Source organism: Pelophylax lessonae (assembly GCF_965119305.1).
Source record: "Pelophylax lessonae genome assembly, chromosome: 5".
In the NCBI taxonomy this organism is placed as follows: Eukaryota; Metazoa; Chordata; class Amphibia; order Anura; family Ranidae; genus Pelophylax; species Pelophylax lessonae.
The window spans coordinates 222,650,264-222,669,464 of NC_138772.1; the positions used below are offsets into that span (position 1 = coordinate 222,650,264).

Sequence of the window (19,201 nt, forward strand, 5' to 3'; positions counted from 1 at the left end):
CAACGCGTCCGCCGTGGCTAAAAAAAGAAAGTCCCAAAATCCCTGGGCTTTCCCTGAACTTTATGGATGGAATCCCATTAATACCACGCCTTGCGCGATCTCATACACCCCTAGTGATTGGCTAATTTGATCACTGCTCATAACCGTGATGATCACATGGACTACTAGTTATAGTTAAGTTCTGTTTGTGCGCGCTTACGGTTACGCGCCTCTTGCACAACCCAAAAAGATAGTGACATGCACAGTATAAAGACTCAAGGAGATGTGGCGCGTGATCATGACTTATAAGCCAATTATCAGCCACATCCCCCGTGCTGTTTTGAGTCCTTCAGCCTTGCTTTTCTGAACTGTAATAACCTTGTTAGTTTCATGGAGGACAGGAGTCATTACTATCACTGACTGAATATGGACTCTATCTAATACTATAGCAGTCACTCACACGACCATATCAGAATCGTATCACAAACGGTCCTTAATGACTTCTGTCCATATATGAGACCATAATGACTTTTTCCTTTTTACAGCATACCCTGTATGCCAAGTAGCAATTCCATATAGATAGAATCACAACTACGCACATCACCACCAACAAAGGGTGTACTAAAGCATTCAATGTTTGGGTCGCTGATAGCGACCAACCAGTGAATGCATCCCACCAATGGTGAGAAGTAGCATCTGCTATACTAGAACCCACTTTAACCAGTTTTCCAGCTACTACAGTGGTACTGATCATATGATTAATTATACTGTTGTTCAATTGTCCAATTACTTTCTTTATTTCCAAAGAATCATTAAGGATTTTATGGAGTTTGGTGAGAATGAAATCCCAATTTGGCACTTTTAATTTAGTTGCATCCCAATCTATGTTAACTGCCATATCTATATCTCTAGTCAACATAAATGTTTCATTTTCCCACATTAGTATGGAGACGTTGTGTAAGCATCCAGAGAAGGGCACCTTCATTTTTGGAACAGCAGACAAATTAGTCGCCATACAGACCACCTGTGGAGCAATTTCCACCATCCACCGATAGTCTGTAGGCATAATAATCCATTCACATTGATTTACAGTGTTCTGTAATAAACAAGGTTCATAAACAGAAGACTGCAATTTACAAATTTTCCCTTCCAAAGTAGAGTCACAGAATGTCAGATCATGAGTCTTATTATTTTCGTCCACATGTTGACCATTAAATTGTGGGACCCAAAAATGTTGATTATTAAGTGGCCCCACTAATAATGGTAATACTATAAATTTACACATTATAATTGTCTTTGTTACATTATACATTACTATTATTCCTTGACAGATTGTGTCATTGCACACCATTTTCTGCGGATCCAAATGTATCCAATTATTTGGAGATATTGAAGCGCCAAATACGGTCCTCCACACATTTTCATTTCCAGTCATTAGACTTGTCTGGTAATTTGATTTTTGCACCTGTTGATAAATGGTTTGCAAGGAACACACCGTCCAATTCACAAATTTTTTAACATTTTGATCAAAACCTAAAGCAAAATCATCGGAGGCATTCTGTAAATTAGGCATAATAGCATCTATTCCAGACTGTTTTCTCACGGGTGCCCAAATAGTTGGCATCCAGCGAGCTTGCAAAGTCAAAGCATCATTCATTTTACTACCAGCATTGTGCATTCTATTAGCTAAAGTTTCAATATCAAAGCTATTTAAAGTTCCAGTAATAGTTCCATATCCTCCTAACAGGGTGTCATACCATGCTCTTTTATATCGTCCCCATAGGCAAAGCTTGGTAGGAGGAAAAGTTATTTGAGCCTGAATGACTGTCTTTTGCGCATGTTGTCCCACTTTCTCACAAGTGGAAGGAAGTCTCTTAATAAGTCCTGGATCTATTCGTGCAGTGTCCACATTTGCAAAAATTTGATATTGCGCCCAAATAGTTCTATTTTTAATTTCAGAACCGTTTGTACTCATTAGAACATCTAAAGTTGCTAGAGGAAATTGGAAGGTGGTATTAGCCGTCACTGAACAATTTTTAACCAATCTCAGTCTGTCTCCCCGAGTTAGGTGGTGGAAATTCAGTTCTTGTTTACAACATTTCACCTTCACTTTAGAGGATATATTCACATATCCTTGTCCGGAATGTACTCCATACGTGGGCTGGTAACCTGTATCTAGAGGATCTCCAGTCCACAAAGTTCCATTAATTGTCAGATTCAAAATCTTACTTATCTGGTTTACCGAACAATTAAACACATCCTGTCTTCTGATGACACTGGCATTCGCCCATCCCCACTGGACTATCGCCTTGCTAGTAGCTTTTATGCAAAATCCAGGCGTGACTCCATCACCTCCATAAACGACCAATAACACGATACCAAGGATTCCAAGGATAACTTTGCTTCTGATCTGTGGATAAACCCAAACAGTGTGATTTACTCTCGCAGATAACATTTCTCTTGCGGGACATATTCCCATTTTTCATGCCCTGGTCTCACTATCAACAGAGTTTTATCCTTACCTACCGCTATCACCTCAGCAGGAGAAGGCGGTCCTTGAACATTCTGTATCCAGATTTTGGCCCCTACATTCAAAGTGTTAGTGGAACCAAATCCCTTATCACCCCTAACCGTTAGTTCAGTAGGTGCGGGGCCTTCTTTCAACTCAACTAGATAGATAGGGATTAGAATGAGTTGAGCCATACGTTCCCCTTTTCCTATAATGATATCTGACCAGCCCAGATTTATCATAATTACCTTCTCCTTGGTAATCCAAGTCAATCACTCCTCCAACGACCACAGCCCCTTTCTGGGCGAGGCTGGATCTAGATGCAATCTGCCCATAATGCTGATCAGGTATCTTACAACCTATGCCTGTACTTAAAATATGTATCTGATGTGGATTTATTACAGCCACCTCCAGCGAGTGTGGGTCTAATCCAGCGGAGGCAAGCGTACCCCTATATGGTGCTATTGCATCTGGGTGAGTCTTCCAATAGATAATTGTATCTATTTTGACTACTCCGACTGTCAAATTGAGTGTTAACATTCTCATTAAAGGAGTGGTGGATTCTGTTAGAGGCCTGTTATTAATTATCTGCAACTTTTCTGTTAAATTATTTCTCCATATGGAAGTATTGTCCTGTTATCTCTCAAGGTCTTCTCTCTGCAGAAGTAAGAAAATAAACTTCCCTCCCCTTCATACAAGCAAAGGGAGGAATGTGTGTCTCAAAACAAGCTAATCATAAAGCATCACTCTAACTGTAATTTACATAAAGTATAACTTCTATCTACATTTATAGGTTCATATATACATTACTTAAGCTGCATTTATGAAAGATTCCTGACTCAGCCAATTCTTCCAACCTTCTCCCTCCTGTTGAACCTACAAATGTAGATTCTTACTCGAGCTCCCACCCCAGAAGTCTGAGGGGGGAGAGAAGTGGCGCAAACAGACAGTGGAGTGACTGCAAAATTATGCTGTGGACAGGTGGTGGAATGTAATCCAATCGCTGGACACTTGGATGGCTGCAGGCTTGTAGAGGGTGAAGCGACCCTGTATGGTTTCAGGAGAGAGAGAGAGAGAGAGCCAATCGCCGATCTGAGTGTAGCACAGCAGTAATTTTAATGACACACAATAAAATCGTTACTCACAAGAGGTCCATAAAAACAGGCATTGGTAAAATCCAAGAGGGGAAGGTCTCTGGGGTCACATCCGAGGTGGAACATCCAGTCAGGCGGTGCCGCTGTGATGAGGGAGGACAGCCGATGGCCTCATGTCGGAGGCGGGAGACGTGCAGGTCCTCTGTGGTGGTGGAGCAGCGTGGGACCCTCTTGTCCCTCCTGAGCCACTGTAGTTCTTGTCCCGGACTATTGGCATAAATACCACATCCAAAATGGCCCCTGCACGGCCTGAAGAAGGAGCGGAGCTCCGCAACGCGTCGCCGTTTGATTCCCTGTTGTCTCCGGGAAGTGACGTCACAACCATCAGACCAGCGGTCCCACGCTGCTCCATCACCACAGAGGACCTGCACGTCTCCCGCCTCCGACATGAGGCCATCGGCTGTCCTCCCTCATCACAGCGGCACCGCCTGACTGGATGTTCCACCTCGGATGTGACCCCAGAGACCTTCCCCTCTTGGATTTTACCAATGCCTGTTTTTATGGACCTCTTGTGAGTAACGATTTTATTGTGTGTCATTAAAATTACTGCTGTGCTACACTCAGATCGGCGCTTGGCTCTCTCTCTCTCTCTCTCCACCCCAGAAGTCTGTCTGTTTTAGTGGGGGCCTTCATAAAAACAGCATCACTCGCTCATACAGGCAAAGAGGCTGACCTTGATCTATCATGTAAGTCAGGGTCCTGCATGGACAGAACTGTATACATTACATCGCTCGCAGCTCTATCCACCACTCTTGAGATGAGTCCCTTCATGCATGATACTAGACAGCAGCCTGCGCATAATAATACTGACAGCACTACTGCAACTGCAGTGGCTAAGGTGGTGAATTTTTTACCAAAAAGGGGTCATCCATCACTTCTAAGAAGCTCAAACTATGTCTCATTCAACCTAATTATCCATCTCATATCAGACTCCCCAGGTTTTTGGCGAAACCGGGTGAGAAAATATCATCTACTTCAGTTTGGGTAAAGTCCTCTATACTAGTTCGCCCTTCCACATGCGGAACCAACTCCGTCTCCCATACTGGTGTACCATCTTCCCGCAGATAAGGTTTCCCTTCCTTATCTACCACTGGGATAAGCTTGGACCAAACTTAGTTTGTTTCTTTTCGTCTAGTGACTGGTTGGGCACATTTAGTGAGAGGGTCTATCTCAGGATCGGGGCAATCAGGACCCCCTGGACAATCGTCTTAATCATCCCCTTTAGAATATCAATACCAATAATATATTCCGGAATGGGCACAACTAGCACTGTGTATTTTCGTAGGGGTAGATTCCCTATCTTTAAAGTCACTTTAGTCTGCACACCTTCTGTTACTTTTCAAAGCATTTAAACATCACATATTACATTATAATACTCATTTCTCCTGTTCAAAACTCTCATTAACTCTCACACACAGGTAGTAAAGCTTATGTTACCAAACAATCATGCTCACATATACATATACCATATGCACGTTACCTCTCTGTCTAAATTCAGATAACATTGTCACATTTACAACAGAAACCAATGCATTCAATCATCTTCAACAAACAACATTTTTTCATCAGGGACCAAAATATTTACCATGCTCCCTCTTAATAAAAAAGTAACTTAACTGTATTACTTTCAAAAATAACCTGCTGCATCCTTCTCTAAAACAACCTTTCCAAATCCTCCTGCTGTCATGGTTAGACAGAAATCACCTGCTTGACCATTAATTCACATTCTACCTGCAGATTTGTTATAAAGGTTTGGATAAAAAGTGATTTCATAGCATCATTAGTATCCAATCCTGCTGCCTTCTGCTAGACCTTCATGAATCCCCTTAATAGCTTACTGTTACATTCTAACACCAGATGGCGTCCTTCAGACTCGAGCAACTATTGCTCCGGCTTGTGACGCTCGCTGATGGCTTTCTGTAAAGCCTTATGCATTCCGCGATATGCGGATACCAACACCCAGCTGCGCCTAGCCAGGGTAACTACATCACCTGCCTTGGCAGGGATTCCCTCAAGTACCTTAACAACATTGAGGGGCTCATAATATGCCAACACCCAGCTACGTCTAGCCAGGGTAACTACATCACCTGCCTTGGCAGGGATTCCCTCAAGTACTTTAACAACATTGAGGGGCTCACAATCCTTAAGCTTAACTTCCCATGATTCTGCCAACCCATGAGTGGCCAGTTCATGAGCTATAATATCATAAGGAGGCTCGGACCAGCCGGGAACCTTCTCTTTCGCCTCAATTTTGTTTTTTTCCTTTTTCCTGAACATGATCGTATTATTTGGCAAAGTGCCAACTTGCAATATTAACACGGGGGGTACCCTTCAACTAATACAGGCACCCCCCAAAGTATCACTATTGCAGTGTTTATTCATAAAAAGTTACAATACTTCAAAGGTAACGATCATGTTTCAGGGAGAGGACTGCCGACTACGCCAATTTTATGTCTTGCTAACTAGATTAAACTCTTCCTTATCTCTCACTGTTATACAAAACAGGCACACTTCTAAGCATAAGACATATTTTATTCACCTATTTTCTACAATCTAAAATACACCATAATCATGAAAGTAAGAATCAATACATTTACCGGATATTGTAGCATCACTCCATGATCGGGGGACTGTAACGTTCATGCGTTTTTGTTAGTGGATGGATTTACAGCTGCAGAATTATTACACTCAGTAGCCTTGTAGAGATTCTGTTGAACAAACATATCCAACTCTCAGGACTTCATCACAGTGCACAGCCTGTTATGCAATATACATATACTCAATCAGATGTTTAATGGAGGGATAGAATATATGAGAATGTATAGATGAGAGACAGGCTATTGTATGGTGAGCACTAGGAGTAGTATTAGGAGAGTTGCAGGTGATGGTAAAGCAGATAGGTTCTGATGTCAAGTATAGTGCAGATGGTAAGAGGACACAGATGGAGTATACTTAGACAGAGTAACCTAGTGCAAGGATAGTTGAAGGTAGTCCCAAGAGCTAACAGTCTATGCAGATGATAGGGAATAGATAGATACAGATAGTCCTGGTAATTGCAGTAGATGACAGTAGGAGATTGGTTAGTAAGGAATCCCCTGTGGGGTACTTATCACTTAGATAGGTTAGTAATAACAGTGTCCATTAGAGAGAGGTGATCCCGTAGCGAGATACAGATCAGCAGCGAGGTTCCGGCTTCAGTTCAGCAAAGGGAAATGTCAGCAGCTCCGACTTCACAGGAGAAGGTGTGGTGAACATGTGGTTTGAACGAGCAATGAGTGAGAGAAAGCCGGCGATTGAAATAGCCGCTCATAGCGGCGCTCAGCAATGATGTCATCCGGTCTTAAAGGTGTATGCGTCTCTTGGATAACAAGATGGGACGCAATTTAGTAAGAGAGAAATATGGAACAAGGGTACCAGAGGTACCAGAACATTACAGTACCCCCCCCCCCCCTTAAGGCCGGCTCCGGAAGGCCTCTAGAACTGGTTTTTCTGGATATTTCGAGTGGAAATTGCGAATCAGTCTAGGGGCATGTATATCAGAGGTATCCAGCCAGGTGTCATCTTGGGGCCCATAGTTCTTCCATCGTACAAGATACTGGAGTCTTCTTCTATGGAAACGGGAATCCAAAATCTCTTTTATCTCAAATTCTTCTCCACCTTCCACTTGTACAGGAGGTGGAGGTGAGGTAGTAGGCCTTATTCCTTGGTTAGGAACATGGGGCTTCAGTAGCGAAACATGGAAGATGGGATGTATCTTGAGGTCCGTTGGTAATGTGAGTTGTACTGCAGCTTTTCCAATAAGCTTCTCTATTGGGAAAGGTCCCAGAAACAGAGGTCCAAGTTTTTTACTGGGGATTTTTAATCTCAGATTTTTTGTAGAAAGCCAAACAAGATCCCCAATGGCATATTGGGGAGAGGGTTTCCTACGGAGGTCGTAGTACTTCTTTTGTTGGCTATGAGCATGGGATATGGTATTGTTGAGTAATCCCAGAGAATCCTTTATCTGGGGAAGATAATCAGATGCCACTGGATTACTTGATGGCAAGATACGTGGAGGAAGGAGTGTGGGATGAAACCCATAATTTAGGTAAAATGGACTTTGTTTAGTAGTGCTATGAGTCGCGTTGTTATTGGCGAATTCCGCCAGCGGGAGGAGATCTGCCCAATCGTCCTGTAGATACGAAGTATAGCAACGCAGATACTGTTCAATGCACTGGTTAACTCTCTCTGTCTGTCCGTTGGTCTGAGGGTGGTAGGGAGAAGTAAGTTTACGCTCTATTCGTAGTATCTGACATAGAGCTAGCCAAAACTTTGAGATGAATTGTGAACCACGGTCAGACAGCAGTGTTTTTGGAATACCATGTAACTTAAAGACATGTTTCACAAGTAATTCCGCTGTTTGTTTGGATGAAGGTAGTTTTCGGATAGGAGTGAAATGTGCCATCTTGGTCAGATGGTCCACTGACACCAAGATGGTGTTGAATCCTTTGGAAGGTGGTAGTTCCACTATGAAGTCTAAGGATTACACTTCCCACGGAACCTGGGGTATCGGTAAACTACAAAGTAACCCCGATGGTTTTGTGTTGTCAATTTTAGACCTTGCACAGATATCACAAGATAAAACGAACTTTTTTACGGTTGTCTTCATGTCTGGCCACCAAAACTGCCTAGTAAGTAGATTGAAAGTTTTAGTCATACCCATATGTCCTGCCATAGGTACATCATGCGACAATTCCAAGATCTTGGTTCGCATAGTAGGGGGTATGTATAATTTATCGTTGTAATAGAGGAAGCCTTCTGCGTCAGTAGTTAGTTGTGGTGGAGGTGAGTCCAGTCCTATGCTGTGCAAAATCTCCTCCTTCAGGGAACGAATGACACCGACAATACGTTCAAGTGGTATTATAGGAACTGAGGGAACCTCGGTACAATCTTTCTCGGCTAGTCGTGAAAGCGCATCCGCTTTTTTATTTTTGTCTGCGGGCGTGTAAGTCACTAAAAAATTAAATCTCAGAAAGAATAACGACCACCGTACCTGCCGGTGGGAAAGAGTTCTATTAGTCTGAAGGTATTGAAGGTTTTTGTGATCAGTATATATCAGGATTGGCAATTGAGTGCCCTCAAGTAGATGTCGCCAATTCTCTAACCCCAGTTTTATGGCTAGTAACTCCTTCTCACCTACTGGGTAGTTCACCTCGGGGCTACTTAATGACTTTGAGAAGAAAGCAACTGGGTGAAGAGGTGAGGTGTTTGTTGGTCGTTGTGAGAGAACTGCTCCTACTGCCATGTTTGACGCATCTACCTCCAAGATGTATTGAAGGGATGGATCTGGATGGCATAGTATGGGGGCAGTAGTAAAGCTTGATTTCAGCAGACAGAATGCTCCATTTGCTTCTTTTGACCAATTGAATGGTTTCTTCATGCTTGTGAGTTGTGTGAGAGGTTTCACAATCGCAGAGAAGTTTTTAATGAATTTCCTATAGTAGTTAGAGAATCCTAGGAACCTTTGTAATGCTTTGCGAGTGGTTGGCACAGGCCAATCCAGAATGCAGGATATTTTGCTCATGTCCATTTTGATTCCATTTTTAGATATAATATATCCTAGGAATAGTACTTCCTCTTTATGAAATAAACATTTTTTTGATTTAACATATAAGTTATGTGCAAGTAATCTTGACAACACAAGTCTCACATGTTTTATGTGCTCAGGTAAGGAATGAGAATAGATAAGTATATCGTCCAAATATACTACAACACAAACATCAAGCAAGTCTCTGAATATCTCATTTATAAACCGTTGGAAGGCTGCGGGAGCATTACATAGCCCAAATGGCATTTCAAGGTACTCAAACAGTCCGTATCTGGTTCTGAATGCCGTCTTCCATTCATCCCCTTTACGGATTCGAATTAAATTGTATGCCCCTTTTAGGTCCAATTTTGAAAAGATAGAAGCTCCACGCACCTGTTCAATAAGTTCAGGAATAAGAGGTAAAGGATAACGATCCTTTATTGTAATGGCATTTAATTGTCTGAAATCAATGATAGGCCTAAGGCTAGAATCCTTATTGCGGACAAAGAAGAGTCCAGCAGCAGTGGAGGAAGCAGAAGGTCGGATGAATCCTTTTGCCAAGTTCTCATCCAGATACTCCTTAAGATGAGAGAGTTCATCCTGTGAGAGAGGATAAATATGTCCGAAAGGCAACTTGCTATTAGGGAGTAGATCGATACAACAATCATAGTCCCTATGGGGAGGTAGCATTTGAGCGTTTTTCTCAAGGAAAACCTCCGATAAATCCTGATAACACTTGGGTATAATGTCATCCGGCACTACAGACAGGATCCTATCATATGTGGGGAGATTACACGTCGTTTCACAATAGTGAGAAGAGAAGGCTAGCGTCCTTGTTTTCCAATCGATGATTGGTTGATGTATGTGTAACCAGGGAAGTCCCAAAATGATTGGAAAATGTGGTGAAGTTAATACATCAAAGGTGGTGGTCTCCACATGAGACTCGTCAGCAGTTACAAGGAGCGCCTGTGTCTGACTGGTGATAGGACCAGAGGATAAAGGGGTACCGTTAATAAAACTAACGGAGACAGGTTTGGGTTTTGAAACAATAGGTATTTTATTAAGGGAGACAAAACAAATGTCAATGTAGTTTCCACAAGATCCTGTGTCGATCATAGCCTTGGTGGTGATCCTAGTTTGGTCCCATTGTAATGTTAAATGAACGAAAAGATAAGGATTAGAAAAGGAAGTTGTGAGTCCCCCTAGCAATACATTTGAACACTCACCCTCTTTTCTGCGGACAAGGGGACAGCTGCTTATCAAATGATTCGGGGATGCGCAGTACATGCAAAGATGTTCGGTTTTCCTCCTGGCACGTTCAGAAAGGGTCAGATGTGGGCGTATCATTCCTACTTCCATAGGAGTAGGGTCAGCAGGCAACATCCGAGAAGGACTGGATAATGGTGAGCCCATCTTCTCAGCCTTTCTTTCTCGTAGTCGTCTGTCAATATTGATACTGGTCTGTATCAGTCCCTCTAGAGTGCCAGGTAAATCCGCTCGGGCGAGCTCGTCTTTAACGGCCTCAGATAGGCCGAGTCTAAACTGCGTTCGCAAAGATGTGTCGTTCCACCCTGAATCAGGGGACCATCTTTTAAAATTTGCCACGAAATCTTCAACAGGTCTCCTTCCTTGTTTTAAGGCCCGTAATTGGGTATCAGCGGTACTCTGCTTATTGGGGTCTTCATATAAACTAGCAAGTTGTGCTAGGAATAAAGGGTAAGAATTAAGGAGTGGATCATCCTTTTCAAAGAGAGCATCTGCCCAGGCCCGGGGTTCACCCGTTAAATAGGAGATGACGGTACAAACCTTAATTTGGTCAGTGGTGTAGGTTAGAGGTTTTAACAAAAAAAGCAATCGACATGCGTTTTTAAAGTCACGAAATTTGCTCCGATCACCAGAAAACACTAGAGGAGGGTTTATCTTAGGCTCACGGGGCTGAGCAGCAGAAAGCTGTGTGAGACGGCCAACCTGCTGTCTCAAGGTCTGATTTTCGTTTTGTACCTCTGTAAGCGCAAGGATCAATGCATCTACTTGCTGCTTTAATTGTAGTACACGAGTGGGTAATTCTGCTGAATCCATATTTTTTTTTAAGGCTCGTTCAATCTGTAACGTTCATGCGTTTTTGTTAGTGGATGGATTTACAGCTGCAGAATTATTACACTCAGTAGCCTTGTAGAGATTCTGTTGAACAAACATATCCAACTCTCAGGACTTCATCACAGTGCACAGCCTGTTATGCAATATACATATACTCAATCAGATGTTTAATGGAGGGATAGAATATATGAGAATGTATAGATGAGAGACAGGCTATTGTATGGTGAGCACTAGGAGTAGTATTAGGAGATTTGCAGGTGATGGTAAAGCAGATAGGTTCTGATGTCAAGTATAGTGCAGATGGTAAGAGGACACAGATGGAGTATACTTAGACAGAGTAACCTAGTGCAAGGATAGTTGAAGGTAGTCCCAAGAGCTAACAGTCTATGCAGATGATAGGGAATAGATAGATACAGATAGTCCTGGTAATTGCAGTAGATGACAGTGGGAGATTGGTTAGGTATTAGGAGATTTGCAGGTGATGGTAAAGCAGATAGGTTCTGATGTCAAGTATAGTGCAGATGGTAAGAGGACACAGATGGAGTATACTTAGACAGAGTAACCTAGTGCAAGGATAGTTGAAGGTAGTCCCAAGAGCTAACAGTCTATGCAGATGATAGGGAATAGATAGATACAGATAGTCCTGGTAATTGCAGTAGATGACAGTGGGAGATTGGTTAGTAAGGAATCCCCTGTGGGGTACTTATCACTTAGATAGGTTAGTAATAACAGTGTCCATTAGAGAGAGGTGATCCCGTAGCGAGATACGGATCAGCAGCGAGGTTCCGGCTTCAATTCAGCAAAGGGAAATGTCAACAGCTCCGACTTCACAGGAGAAGGTGCGGTGAACATGTGGTTTGAACGAGCAATGAGTGAGAGAAAGCCGGCGATTGAAATAGCCGCTCATAGCGGCGCTCAGCAATGATGTCATCCGGTCTTAAAGGTGTATGCGTCTCTTGGATAACAAGATGGGACACAATTTAGTAAGAGAGAAATATGGAACAAGGGTACCAGAGGTACCAGAACATTACAGGGACTCATCATCGATCGTAGAAGGTACCCGTCAATGTCATCTGCATCACACAACGCGTCCGCCGTGGCTAAAAAAAGAAAGTCCCAAAATCCCTGGGCTTTCCCTGAACTTTATGGATAGAATCCCATTAATACCACGCCTTGCGCGGTCTCATACACCCCTAGTGATTGGCTAATTTGATCACTGCTCATAACCGTGATGATCACATGGACTACTAGTTATAGTTAAGTTCTGTTTGTGCGCGCTTACGGTTACGCGCCTCTTGCACAACCCAAAAAGATAGTGACATGCACAGTATAAAGACTCAAGGAGGTGTGGCGCGTGATCATGACTTATAAGCCAATTATCAGCCACATCCCCCGTGCTGTTTTGAGTCCTTCAGCCTTGCTTTTCTGAACTGTAATAACCTTGTTAGTTTCATGGAGGACAGGAGTCATTACTATCACTGACTGAATATGGACTCTATCTAATACTATACCAGTCACTCACACGACCATATCAGAATCGTATCACATTGTCCCCCCTTTTTTGTTTCCCCTCCATTGTTCTTGCCCTTACTTGGCATTTGTTGCCTCAATATTTTGCAACTACAAAACTACAAGTGACTGTTGGAGAACACCTTAGGTATATAAACAGCCAAGAAAAGCACAACAGTGGGCACTAAATTTCCTACATGTACATAATGATTAGCCAACAGGACTGAGATTTAAATACAGTATCTCACAAAAGTGAGTACACCCCTCACATTTTTGTAAATATGTTATTATATCTTTTCATGTGACAACACTGAAGAAATGACACTTTGCTACAATGTAAAGTAGTAAATGTGCTGCTTGTATAACAGTGTAAATTTGCTGTCCCCTCAAAATAACTTAACACACAGCCATTAATGTTTAAACTGCTGGCACCAAAAGTGAGTACACCCCTAAATCAAAATGTCCACCAAATTGGGTCCACAGTGTCAATATTTTGTGTGCCCACCATTATTTTCCTGCACTGCCTAAACCCTCTTGAGCATGGAGTTCACCAGAGCTTCACAGGTTGCCAATGGAGTCTTCTTTAACTCCTCCATGATGACATCGTGGAGCTGGTAGATGTTAGAGGCCTTGCGCTCCTCCAACTTCTGTTTGAAGATGTCCCACAGATGCTCAATATGGTTTAGGCCTGGAGACATGCTTGGCCAGTCCATCACCTTTACCCTCAGCTTCTTTTGCAAGGCAGTGGTCGTCTTAGAGGTGTGTTTGGGGTTGTTACCATGTTGGAATACTGCCCTGCGGCCGAGTTTCTGAGGGGAGGGGATCATGCTGTGCTTCATAACTGTCACAGTACATGTTGGCATTCATGGTTCCCTCAATGAACTGTAGCTCCCCAGTGCCGGCAGTACTTATGCAGCCTCAGACCATGACACTCCCACCATGTTTGACTGTAGGCAAGACACACTTGTCTCTGTACTCATCACCTGGTTGTCGCCACACATGCTTGACACCATCTGAACCTTATAAGTTTATCTTGGTCTCATCACACCACAGGACATGGTTCCAGTAATCCATGTCCTTAGTCTGCTTGTCTTCAGCTTTCTTGTACATCATCTTTAGAAGAGGCTTCCTTCTGGGACAACAGCCATGCAGACCAATTTGATGCAGTGTGTGGCATATGGTCTGAGCACTGACAGGCTGGCCCCCCACCCCTTCAACCTCTGCAGCAATGCTGGCAGCACTCATACATCTATTTCAGAAAGACAACCTCTGGATATGACGCTGAGCATGTGCACTCAACTTCTTTGGTCAACCATGCAAGGCCTGTTCTGAGTGGAACCTGTCCTGTTAAATCTCTGTATGGTCTTGGCCAAGGTGCTGCAGCTCAGGTTCAGGGTCTTGGCAATCTTCTTATAGCCTAGGCCAGCTTTATGTAGAGCAACAATAATTTTTTCAGATCCCGAGAGAGTTCTTTGCCATGAAGTGCAATGTTGAACTTCCAGTGACCAGTATGAGAGAGTGAGAGCAATAACACCAAATTTAACACACCTGCTCCCCATTCACACCTGAGACCTTGTAACACTAATGAGTCACATGAGACCCGGGAGGGGAAAATGCTAATTTCGCCCAATTTGGACATTTTCACTTGGGGTGTACTCACTTTTTTTTGCCAGCGGTTTGGACATTAACCACTTGCCTACAGTGCACTTTCGCCCCCTTCCTGCCCAGACTGATTTTCAGCTTTCAGTGCTCTCACACTTTGAATGACAATTACTCAGTCATGCAACACTGTACCCATAAAAAATGTGTGTCCTTTTTTTCTCACAAATAGAGCTTTCTTTTGATGGTATTTAATCACTACTGGGTTTTTTATTTTTTGTGCTATAAATAAAAAAGACTGAAAATATTGTGAAAAAACGCATTTTTCTTTGTTTCTGTCATAAAATTTAGCAAATGAGTAATTTTTCTTCACAAATTTTGGCCAAAATTTATACTGCTACTTATATTTGGTAAAAATAACACAAATAAGTGTATATTATTTGGTCTTTGTGAAAGTTATAGAGTCCACAAGTTATGGTGCTAATCATTGAAAATTGATCACACTTGACCACACCTGATGTACTGAAGGCCTATCTCATTTCTTGAGACACTAAAAAGTCAGGAAAGTACAAATACCCCCCAAATGACCCCTTTTTGGAAAGTAGACATTCCAATGTATTTAATAAGGGGCATGGTGAGTTTTTTGAAGTTGTCATTTTTTCCCACAACTCTTTCAAATGAAGATTTTTTTTTTTTTTTTTTTTTACAAATTGACGTATTAACAGGTTATTTCTCTCACACAGCATATGTATACTTGCAACTACACCCAAAAACACATTCTACTACTCCTCCTGAGTATGGCGATACCACATGTGTGAGACTTTTTCACAGCCTGGCCACATACAGAGGCCTAACATCCAAGTAGTACCGTCCGGCATTCTAGGAGCACAAATTACACATATAATTTCCTAACAACCTATCGCACTTTTGAAGGCCCTGTATCACCAGGACAATGGAAACCCCCATAAAATGACCCCATTTTGGAAAGCAAACAGCCCAACGTATAATTTTTGAGGCATAATGAGTCTTTTGAATATGTCATTTTTTTCCACAAGTTTTTGGAAAATGTGGAAAGAAAATGAAAACACATTTTTTTTACACAAAGCTGTCCATTTATGCAATATTTCTAACACATAGCATGTACATAGCAAAAATTGCACCCCAAAATACATTCTGCTATTCCTCCTGAGTATGGCGATACCACATGTGTAACACTTTTTCACAGCCTGGCCACATATATAGGCCTAACATCCAAGTAGCGCTTTACACAAAGTTGTCCATTTATCCACTTTAAGACTGGGCCTATTTTTGACACTTGGTGTTTACAAGCTAAAATCATTTTTTTTGCTAGAAAACTACTTGGAACCCCCAAACATTATATATATTTTTTTAGCAGAGACCCTAGAGAATAAAATGGAGATCGTTGCAATATTTTTTATCACACCATATTTGCGCAGCAGTCTTCCAAATGCGATTTTTTGGAAAAAAATTCACTTTTTTGAACTAAAAATAAGAAAACAGTAAATTTAGCCCAATTTTTTTCCATAATGTGAAAGATAATGTTACGCCGAGTAATTAGATACCCAACATGTCATGCTTCAAAATTGCGCATGCTCACAGAATGGCGCCAAACATTGGTACTTAAAAATCCCCATAGGCAACATTTTAAAAATTTCTGCAGGTTACTAGCTTAGAGTTACAGAGGAGGTCTAGGGCTCAAATTATTGCTCTCGCCATCTTGCCCTCACTCGACTTCCTGTCTCTGAGGATCCGGGACCGGATAGTTTTCCCCGCTGCCGGCGGGTCCGGTAAGCTGGGAAAACGTCTGGGACGCGGCAGGAGGGGGGGCACCTCTTCCCCTGCACCGTAAGGGTAATTCCGGTAAACCCTTATCTGAAAGCCAACCACCCGCCGTTTCAAAAATACCGGGGTTATGGGGGCTATCTGCTGCCATAACCCCAGTATTTAATGGTCAACGCATATAGTCGTTAGGCGGTCAGTAAGTGATAGCATGTAAATGGCAAACAGGTGACAATGATTGATGGGGTGACAGGTGACGATGACTGATGGGGTGACAGGTGACAATGACTGATGGGGTGACAGGTGACGATGATTGATGAGGTGACAGGTGATGATGATTGATGAGGTGACAGGTGACGATGATTGATGAGGTGACAAGTGACGATGATTGATGGGCAGACAGATGACAATCACTGACGGGGTGACATGTGATGATGATTGTATGGGGTGACAAGTGACGATCACTGATGGGGTGTCAAGTGACGATGATTGATAGGGTGACAGATGATGATGACTGATGGGGTGACAGGTGACGGTGATTGATGGGGTGACAGGTGACGGGCGATGGTCACTGATGGGTGACAGGTGACGGGTGATGGTGCACGGCGGTACTGATGGCAGTCTCTGGTGACCGGTGAACTTTAGGCTACGTTCACATGTGAGCGTAGCGATCATGGGCAGAATCACTGCGATTCTGCCCGCGATCCAGAAATCATTGCAAATCGTGGGACGCCAGTGCGTTGCCCGTGATTTGCAATAGCACCCCAAACGCTGTGCGATGTTGCTGCGATTTCCGCCTGCCGAATCGAGTAAACATCACGCAAACAACGGATGACGCCCCAAAGAAGCTCTTGTACCTTTTTTGGGTGTCATGCATTGTTTGCGCGATGTTACCGCGATTCGGCAGGCGGAAATGGCGGCAACATTGCACAGCGTTTGGGGTGCTATTGCAAAAAACGGGCAATGCACAGGCGTCCCGCAATTTGCAATGATTTCCGGATCACGGGCAGAATCGCGGTGATTCTGCCCGCGATCACTGCGCTCACATGTGAACGTTATGGGTGTCAATTTCTGGGCACTGATGAGGTGACTGTTGGGTGACAGGTGACATTGGGGGGGGGGCTGAGGACTGTGTGGGGACCTTTATTAGTGTGATTTTACTGTGATTTTACTTTTTACAGGTACACAGAGCAGTAACTCACTGTTTCTAACTCTTCTCCCCTCACACTGGAAACTGTATGAGGAGAGAAGAGCTAGTAACAGTGAGTTACTGCTCTTTGTTTACATTTTGTGATCGGCTGTGAATGGATTCACAGCCGATCACATAGTAAACAGTCACTGTCAGTGACTGTTTACTACTGCCGGTGACAGCTGTGTTCCTAGGGAACACAGTGCCACTGACATGACCGCGCTGCGCGCTCCCGATCGCGCATGCGCGGTCATCTCCCGGGCGCCTCCATTGTGATCGGCTGTGTCATTGGAACACAGCCGATCACGTGGGAAACAGCCACGCCCATTGGCTGTTTCCCCCCTGCCAGTGAAGGGGGGGTGTCCCGGGGACACCCCGACACCGGCAGTGCAGGGCGGCGCACACGCGATCGCGCGCCTGTCCTGTTTCCTGGGATCACGTCATATGACGTCTTCCCAGGATAATGGTCGCACCGCTCCGCCGTCAATTGACGGCTGGGGGGCGGCAAGTAGTTAATGGCTGTGTGTTGACTTATTTTGAAGGGATAGCAAATTTACACTGTTATAAAAGCTGCATACTCACTACTTAACATTGTAGAAAAGTGTAATTTCTTCAGTGTTGTCCCATGAAAAGATATAATAAAATATTTACAAAAATGTGAGGGGTGTACTCACTTTGTGAGATACTGTATATATGTGCTAAATTTACCATTAAGAAAAGGTTCCAGGTTTTCCTGTGATGGTCTGGTATCTTTGTAGCTCCCCTTTTTTCTTTTTTTTTCTTTAGCATCTTTTTTTATTTTTAACCTCCCCACATTTCCTTTCCTCTTTCTTTTCCATGCCTCTCCCCCTCTCCCCCCTTATTTTGCTTTACCCTCCCCTTTCTCTTCTTTCCTTTTTTTGTTTTACCTCCTTGTTCCCTTTGGATTATCCATATTTCCATGTTACCAAACTAGATAGGAAAATGTAAAATGGACCTGTGTTGAATGGAAAAATGAATAAAGCTAAATAATTTTCTGTGTTTCTCATCCATATGAATTGACCTGCTGTGTATAGGGGGTAAAATTGAATAGCTAAGATATAAAGAAACACTAAAAAAGCTATTATGTCACATGTAATTGTTGAGCCACTCAGAGAAGTTGTAAAAGTATGTATGTATGTATGTATTACAGTCAATTAGATACACCAATGTTTCTCAACTGCAGTCCTTAAGTACCTCCAACAGGTCATGTTTTCATTTCCCTCAGATGAAACGGCTGTGATAATTACTAAGGCAGTGAAACTGATCCAATCACCTGTTCAAAATAATGAAAAGCCTGAAAAAATGACCTGTAGGTCAGGCAGGATAAACTAGGTATTGTACAACCTGGAAAGGGATAAATGACACTGCAAAAGCACTGTACTATATATCATGCCTTCAATGGACAAGAACATTTTTTTTAGGTTTGCAACCACTTTAAGTTTAACCAAGGTTGTGAATGGACTGTTTCCCCTCCCTCTTCACCTCCCCCCCCCCCCTCGTTTGATAGCTCCTTCTTATTTAGGCAACTTGTTCACCTTGTATGTATGGACATGACAAAGAGTGGAGGCCTCAAAATGTTGTTATGGGACTCTTTGATCAACCAAGAAGCGCTGTGTGCAGACATTCTGGTTCCTAGTTCAAATGCTTCCTTGTGTTATTTATCTATATACACAGCTTTTCTTTGGAGGGGATATTATTTATTCAAGGTATATTGATTCCTTATCAATGAAGCCTGTGCTTACTTACTTATCAGCTGCACAGATATTGAAGCTACTTCT

General features: G+C 42.9%; 1 protein-coding gene across 1 annotated transcript; it reads right to left on the bottom strand.

Annotated features, from left to right (window-relative positions):
- Positions 1 to 472: 472 nt before the first annotated feature.
- LOC309556465 (uncharacterized protein) lies at positions 473 to 1,657 on the bottom strand (the record flags this gene model as incomplete). Its single annotated transcript, XM_082258923.1, has 1 exon — positions 473 to 1,657. The coding sequence occupies one exon, from the start codon at positions 1,655 to 1,657 to the stop codon at positions 473 to 475; it is 1,185 nt and encodes a 394-aa protein (XP_082115049.1).
- Between the last annotated feature and the right edge of the window lie 17,544 nt (positions 1,658 to 19,201).